The sequence below is a fragment of the Oncorhynchus masou genome, chromosome 18 (genome assembly GCF_036934945.1).
Source record: "Oncorhynchus masou masou isolate Uvic2021 chromosome 18, UVic_Omas_1.1, whole genome shotgun sequence".
NCBI lineage: Eukaryota > Metazoa > Chordata > Actinopteri > Salmoniformes > Salmonidae > Oncorhynchus > Oncorhynchus masou.
Window position 1 is genome coordinate 37254577 of NC_088229.1, and position 8093 is coordinate 37262669.

Sequence of the window (8093 nt, forward strand, 5' to 3'; positions counted from 1 at the left end):
TTCACTTCGGGTCATGGATTTCCTGTTCAGTGCTGCACATTTGCTTCCAGTCTGACTGTGAGGAACTCCTGCCTGATGTAATGGTGCATATAAATCATTGCATGTAAAGCATCCCTATGCAAAGTGGGGGAGCCATCTTCACCAGTACCTGAGCATTTGGTGTAGACACAGCCCCTCTTGTCTTCTCAGACTGACTACATGTGAAGGCAACGATGAAACATCTCCTGGCCTTGCTGGTAATGCTGGGGTCTTTTCAGCATGCCTTACCTGAATCATATTCTTGCTCAGCCTCTGAGTTTAAACTAGATGGAGAATACATACTGGGAGGCCTTTTCGACATTCATCATCGCAACAGCCCAGTTGTTTACAACCGACCGGTGATTGTGGATTGCTCTCGGTGAGTGCTGTAGCACACCATTCAACATATCTTTCAACCATCAGGGAAATCGTATCTCTGGTCCTGGAGAGCCACTGGGCGTGCAGTTTTTCTTCCAGCCCAATATTAACACAACCAATTTAATTAAGCAATGTTTGTACTGAAGACCAAGTTGATTGTCAACTTGTTCTAGTTTTGGGTTGAAATAAAAGCCTGCATACCCAGTACCTCTCCAGAACCTGAGTTGGAGACACCTGAGTTCAATCGCAACACTTCCATGTAAGTAACGGGAAATGTTATAGTACTGTAAATGTATTATACCAAATATTTAACCTCACTTAAAGGAGCAATCTGCAGTTTGAACAATAACAAAGCGGGCACCCCACCTCTGTTTTGGTAAATAGCTGAGGGTTGGGTCTGGAGAAATGTAACCACTCAAATGTACAGTATATACTATGGAGGCGTGGGCTGACCCTCCATGAGATCAAAATTATAGTTTCAAATGTTTTTTTTAGACTATACAGTGTTTATCTACAATTACATTGTTTATTAACTTTGGGGTAAAAAAAATGTATGTTGGGTTCTGATGGGGTACAACGTAGTGATGAGCATTCCAAGTCTTTTCAGTAAACCGGCACATTTGGATTCGTTCAGCTAAGAGAGACATTAATTTGGCTCCCAAACAGCTCTTCGCTCATTAGCGCTTAAAAATGTACCTAAAACAATGTAAAAATTGCTAATCTCTTACATAAAGCCTACAAACCTGCCTGCAGGGTTGGGTAGGTTACTTTCTTTAAATGTAATATGTTACTGTTACTAGTTACCTGTACAAAATTGTAATCAGTAATGTAACTTTCCTTTACTTTTTGGATTACTTTCCCCTTGAGGCATTAGAAGACAAAAAGGATCCAGCAAGCGCATTTGATGTGTCATAATAGTGGTCTCCGACTTGTGGTCAGACTCGCTCAGGTGGAACAAAGTTAAACTTGCATATTTTTTAAATTCTGAATGGAATATCATTGAGGAAACAGAAAGGTGTCCATGTATTTTTTCCCACAAACATCCTTTCTGAATTGAAAAGTAATCCAAGAAGTAATCCTAGTTGTTCAAGGTATCCGTAATCTGATTACAATATTTTTGCTGGTGACGTAACTGGTTTGTTTTTTTGTAATCAGATTACATGCAATTGATTACATGTAATCAGTTACTCCTAACCCCTCTTTGCCTGCCATTATGTGAGATCGTGAAATGAGTTTTCTCTTACCTGAACAAATTATTGTGGCCTGCAACAACAAAAAAGATTTTAAAAATGAACGCACTGCAAAAATGTGTGGTGGACCAGAAAATGTCTCTCCCCTCACTATCTATTGTTCCTGCAGTAAGGAATTACAATCTTCAGAGAATGTTTTTATAACTTATCTACAGATAATCGTTATCTGGAGATCAGAAAGCGGTAGTAGAATGCAAATCAGGGAAACAAATTAACAGCTTTTTTTACAGATGTGATTCAGTTCCTGACGTTCACCCAAAAGAGTCATTCAAAAAGATCAGTTAGTTCGTGCACAACCCATCACTATACGATTGTTGAGCTAAGCTCATGAAGTCATTTATAAGAATATAAGAATGAATGTGTATATATCATTAATTTAAAAGTAAATTCATGTTAGATGGTTAAACACCTTGAAAGTAGTCTATTGGTCAGGATAAACTGTAATCCGTGGTATGGTTTTCTTTAAACAGCCACCACAAACGTCAGCTAACTTTAACTACTGCCAACTAAAAATCAATGACTGGGGCATGTGGCAAGTGACTGGGGCATGTGGCAAGTGACTGGGGTATGTGGCAAGTGACTGGGGTATGTGGCAAGTGACTGGGGTATGTGGCAAGTGACTGGGGCATGTGGCAAGTGACTGGGGTATGTGGCAAGTGACTGGGGCATGTGGCAAGTGACTGGGGCATGTGGCAAGTGACTGGGGCATGTGGCAAGTGACTGGGGCATGTGGCAAGTGACTGGGGCATGTGGCAAGTGACTGGGGCATGTGGCAAGTGACTGGGGTATGTGGCAAGTGACTGGGGTATGTGGCAAGTGACTGGGGTATGTGGCAAGTGACTGGGGCATGTGGCACATGATAAAAGAAGGGCCAAATCACATTTTAAAGTAATCTTAAACCAAATACTTGAGTTGATTACATTCTTGCCCTATGTGCCTCATGCCCCAATCACTCCCACTGTTTTTAACTGTTGGCTAAAGTTTGTAATGGCTGTTGTGATGCAAAACTCGTCATAACCGGCTGTATTTGTACCTTCTTGAAAAGCAATAGCTCAGAAACACATGAAAACATGAAATGACCCTGGGAATTGATAGAACATCACTCAGACATGCACAAAACCATATATAACTTTAAAAATGGGTCAATCTTTCCTTTAAGTTGTAAAATACTAAACTTCCCCGTTAACAAAGTTGACAAATTAGGTGAAACAAACCGCAGTATGTGAAGTGATTAAACACTTCAAATTGCATATGCCAGTAGTCACACCAGGAAAAATCTACTAATTTGCTGTGTGTACACACTGTTCCTCTTTCCACAGACAGTCGTTTACCTTGTCAAGTTATCGGATGTTTCAGGTGATGAGGTTTGCTGTACAAGAGATCAATAACTCCAGCCTCATCCTGCCCAATGTATCGCTCGGTTATGAGATATTCGACCACTGCTCAGACAAATTCAACTTTCAGGCAATCTTAAATATGATCTCCAGAAATGGATCAATTCAAGTTCTGAGGTGCGTCAACGAGTATCTGTCTAAGGTCATAGCTGTGGCCGGTCCATTTAGAAGCATGGAGTCTATGACTGTTGCTCCCATGTTTGCGATGAATCTAATTCCCATGGTAATACATACTTACTTTAGGTCATTTTGATCACTTAAAAAAAAGTGTATTAAGGCTGGGGTACACCCAGAGAGCTACTGGGTGTGCAGGTATTTATTCCAGCCCTTCTCTAACATCAGGAGCTTGATCAACTGAATCAGGCGTGTTAAGAGCATGGCTGGAATACAATTCTGCACTCCTAGTAGTTCTCTATGAGGAGGGTTGGGTAGGTCACCACCCTATTTGGGTTATTCTTGTCTATGTATGTCTAAAATGGCCATCTTTTTCTTCACAGGTAAATTATGGGTCCTCCAGTTCTGTTTTAAGCGACAAGTGGAAATATCCCTCATTCCTGCGAACCACAGCTAGTAACAAAGACTTAATACAGCTGATCATTCTGATTATAAAGCACTTTAATTGGAACTGGGTTGCATTTGTCAGCAGCGCCGATGAGAACAGCCAAAATGGCCTCCAGCTGTTCAAAAGCAAGCTGAAAGACACGAAGATCTGCTTGGCTTATGCAAAAGAGCTCAACGAAGTGTCTGATCACTATGAAATACTTCAACAGTTAGAGGGTCTTAGCATAGAGGTCATTATAGTTTTTGCTGGGCAGAGCAGCGCTGTTGCGTTCATTAAATCAGCAATCAAGCACAACATACACAACAAAGTGTGGATTGCAGGCGACAGTTGGTCCTTGAACAAGAACCTCCCCAGATTGAGTGGAATCAAGGCGATTGGCACCATCATTGGAATAACAGAGACAGTGATGCCATTACCTGGGTTTAAGGATTTTGTCTATTTGTCCCAAACACAAAGGAATAACAGGCCTTCAACCTGTGAACAAACACCATCCAGACAAACATGCAATCAAGCTTGTGACCTCTGTAGTGATGTGAGCCCAGAAGAGATCATCGGTGAAAACCCATCATATTCTTTCGCAACTTACTCTGCCATTTATGCTATGGCCCACGCGTTACATAATTTGTTACTATGTGACATTAAGGGATGCAGTGACAATGTAACTGTGTATCCATTTATGGTAAGCATTTGAAACTTTGCATATGCACTACATGACCAAAGGTATGTGGACACCTGCTCGTCGAACATTCCAAAATCATTGGCATTAATATGGAGTTGGTCCCCTCTTTGCCGCTATAACAGCCTCCAGTCTTCTGGGAAGGCTTTCCACTTGATGTTGGAACATTGCTGCGGGCACTTCCTTACATTCAGCCACAAGGGCATTAGTGATGTTGGGCACTGGTGTTGGGTGATTATGCCTGGCTCGCAGTCGGCGCTCCAATTCATCCCAGAGGTGTTTGATGAGGTCAGGGCTCTGTGCAGGCCAGTCAAGTCCCTCCACGCGACCTCGTTACAAACCATTTCTGTATGGACCTCGCTTTTTGCACAGGGGAATTATGCTGAAACAGGAAAGGGCCATCCCCAAACAGTTGCCACAACGTTGGAAGAACAAATTGTCTAGAATGTCATTGTTTGCTGTAGAGTTAAGATTTTCTTTCACTGGTTCTAAAGGGCTTTGCCTGAACCATGAAAAACAGACCCAGACCATTATTCCTCCTCCACCAAACTTTGCAGTTGACACTATACATTAGGGCAGATAGCGTTCTCCTGGCATCCACCAAACCCAGATTTGTCCGTCGGACTGACAGATTTTGAATCGTGATTCATTACTCCAGAGAACACATTCCACTGCTCCAGAGTCCAGTGACGGTGAGCTTTAAACCACTCCAGCCGATGCTTGGCATTGCGTATGGTGATCTTAGGCTTGTGTGTGGCTGCTCGTCCATCAAAACCCATTTCATGAAGCTCCCGAAGGACAGTCCTTATGCTGACATTGCTTCCAGAGGCAGTTTGGGACTCGGTAGTGTTGCAACCGAGGACAGACGAGCTATGCGCTTCAGCACTCGGTGGTCCCGTTCTGTGAGTTTGTGTGGCCTACCACTTTGCGGCTGAGCTGTTGTTGCTCCTAGACGTTTCTGCATCACAATAATAGCACTTTACAGTTGACTGGGGCAGGTCTATCAGGGCAGAAAGTGTTACGAACTGACTTGTTGGAAAGGAGGCATCTTGTGATGGTGCCACGTTGTAAGTCACTGAGCTCTTCAGTACGGGCCATTCTACTGTCAATGTTTGTCTATGGCGATTGCATGGCTGTGTGCTCGATTTTATACACGGGGAGTGGCTGAAATATCTGAATCCACTAATTTGAAAGGGTGTCCACATACTTTTGTTTGAAGAGAAATGGCATTACAATATTGAAGAATACATCAATTGAAAGGATGCATCTCGGCTACACTTGTGATAAATGAGGTGATGGGGAGGCTGGAGTGTGTCTTTAAAGGTAGATTTAGCAATATGACATCATCAAACACAGTAGGGCAACTTCCCGCTTACAGACAACAGCATCAATAGAAGCAACATTTGAACCTGCCAGGACAGCCATTACCTGTTTGCTCTAATTTGTGGCCTCACTTCGGGCATGCCCATATTTCCACATTTGGAAAAGCCAATTGTGCCAGATTTTGTTGACGTCAGTAATCAAAATTCATACCCCAACGTGTCTGATGTTGTCATTGCTAAGTCTACCTTTAAATGTCCACACAAAGGTGTGAACCTTTGAAAGTGTGAATCAATAGTGAATAATCCCTATAACATTGTTATAGTGTTTACACACCACAAATGCTCTTGCAACACTACATTCTTGTCTGATTTCAGCTTCTCCGAGAATTAAAGAGGTCAAATTTCACAATATTGAACCGGCATATTGAGTTTGACAGCAATGGAGACCCGACATCTACTTCTTATGCTATTGTTTTCTGGAACCAGAGTGGCCAGGCCGAGAAAGTTGGCTCTTATGAAACTGATCCAACACTTGATGTTCCCTTCTCTATCAACAACACTCAAATTCACTGGTATGCTGACCAAGTAAGTAATTTTTTCTGGTTTTAATAAATCATAAATCCTTAATTAATCATATTTTTCCATTTTACATGTATGACAAAGTCCATTTAATCGCAAGCTTTGGTCTTTCTGAAGGTGCCCGTCGCACGCTGTTCCCCTGAATGTTCAGAAGGATTTGCAAAGAAGATAGATGGACTCCATCAATGTTGTTTCCAGTGTAACGTCTGCCCTGGTATGACTTATGTCAACTACACAGGTAAGAGGTCCAGGGATAAAGAGAGAAATCTTATTGGATTATGGTGTCCATTGACACTCGTGGGGGTTAAAGTAAGAAAAAAAGGAATGTGACATTATTTATGTAAGATTTTTGTTTCAGCTTGTTTTTGGTGTTTTGCTTCCTACTAGAAAACACACTTCACACCTGGTCCAAATGTTACCATAGACCTACTAATTCTGTCCTCATGAGCTCTTCCACTGGAGATGATATAATGCATGCATGGTGCCTGGCTCATCATTGACTATCGTCTTCTTGCCAAACAGACGACCCATACAGCTGCATCGACTGTAGGAAGACAGAGTGGTCCAAACCAGGAAGCACCTTTTGCACACAGCGTTCAGTGGAGTATATACTTTTCACAGACCCTATCGCCATCACACTCATGTTTTCCACAGGTGTCCTGTTAGCGCTAACACTAGCCATTGTCATTCTTTTTGCACTGAACTATGACAAGCCGGTTGTTAAGTCTGCCGGTGGGCCAATGTGTTTCCTTCTTCTGGGCTGCTTGAGTGCAAGCAGTATCAGTGTGTTCTTTTTCTTTGGGAAACCAACAGTGACCAATTGTGTGTTGAGGTATTTTCTATTTTTGTTGTTCTACACTGTCTGTTTAGGCTGTTTCGCTGTGCGCTCCTTTCAAATAGTGTGCATTTTCAAAATGGCCACCAAGTTCCCTAAGATTCACAGCTGGTGGGTGAAGCACAATGGACAGTGGTGGCTCATAGCCATAGTCTTTGTTCTTCAGCTGTTGTTGCTTACAACAGTGTTCACTGCCAGCCCTCCCACACCAGTCAGTGACATGACATCATACAGAGATCAAATAATACTAAAGTGTGCCATGAGAAGAACAGTGATCATGTTCTTGTTATTGACTATAGTCTTGGCAAGTCTGTGCTTTATTTTCTCATACATGGGGAAAGACCTGCCCAAAAACTACAATGAGTCCAAAGCAATCACCTTGTACCTGCTTTTCCTTATACTTACATGGATCACTTTCTGTACAGCAAGCATATTATACCATGGTAAATATTTACAGTTATTCAATGCAATGTCAGTGCTTTCCAGTTCATACAGCATCCTCTTCTGCTACTTTCTCCCGAAGTGCTACATCATTATCTTTCAGCCGCAGAAAAATACACAACTGCATTTCCAAGGGATCATCCAACGTTATACTCAAAACATCAGTAGTAAGTAGTTGAAAATAGTTCATTTCAACTGTTTTACTGAATCAAGGAAATGCTTTTCTTGATAGAATTGTTTACTAGTATTGATTAATCTTACCCCTTGACTTTTTCAACATTTTGTTGTCTTACAGCCTGAATCTATAATGGATTAAATTGAGATTTTGGGTCGCTGGCCTACACACAATACCCCATAATGTCAAATTGAAATTATGTTTGTAAAAATGTTTACTAATTAATAAAAAAATGAAACGATGAAATGTCTTGAATCAATAAGTACTCAAGCCCTTTGTTATGACAAGTCTAAATCATTTCAGGAGTAAAAAGTTGTTTAACAAGTCACATAATAAGTTGCATGGAATTTAACATGGTTTTTGCATGACTACTTCATCTCTGTACACTTTGGATGGTATATACATCATGGAGGCTGCTGAGGAGAGGACAGCTCATAATAATAGCTGGAACGGAGTCAATGGA

General features: G+C 41.6%; 1 protein-coding gene across 1 annotated transcript; it reads left to right on the forward strand.

The window, feature by feature from the left end:
- Positions 1-2978: 2978 nt before the first annotated feature.
- Positions 2979-7630, forward strand: LOC135503804 (taste receptor type 1 member 1). Its single transcript, XM_064921940.1, has 5 exons — positions 2979-3263; positions 3538-4281; positions 5976-6185; positions 6297-6417; positions 6702-7630. Exons 1-5 carry the CDS (start codon positions 2994-2996, stop codon positions 7628-7630), a joined length of 2274 nt encoding a protein of 757 aa, XP_064778012.1. The 5' UTR covers positions 2979-2993.
- Positions 7631-8093: the final 463 nt, after the last annotated feature.

Coding starts and splice junctions, on each gene's coding strand:
- LOC135503804 (XM_064921940.1), top strand. CDS start 2,994: ATGTTTCAGGTGATGAGGTTTGCTGTACAAGAGATCAATAACTCCAGC. Junction 3,264..3,537: donor CGATGAATCTAATTCCCATG/GTAATACATACT, acceptor TTTTCTTCACAG/GTAAATTATGGGTCCTCCAG. Junction 6,186..6,296: donor TTCACTGGTATGCTGACCAA/GTAAGTAATTTT, acceptor GTCTTTCTGAAG/GTGCCCGTCGCACGCTGTTC.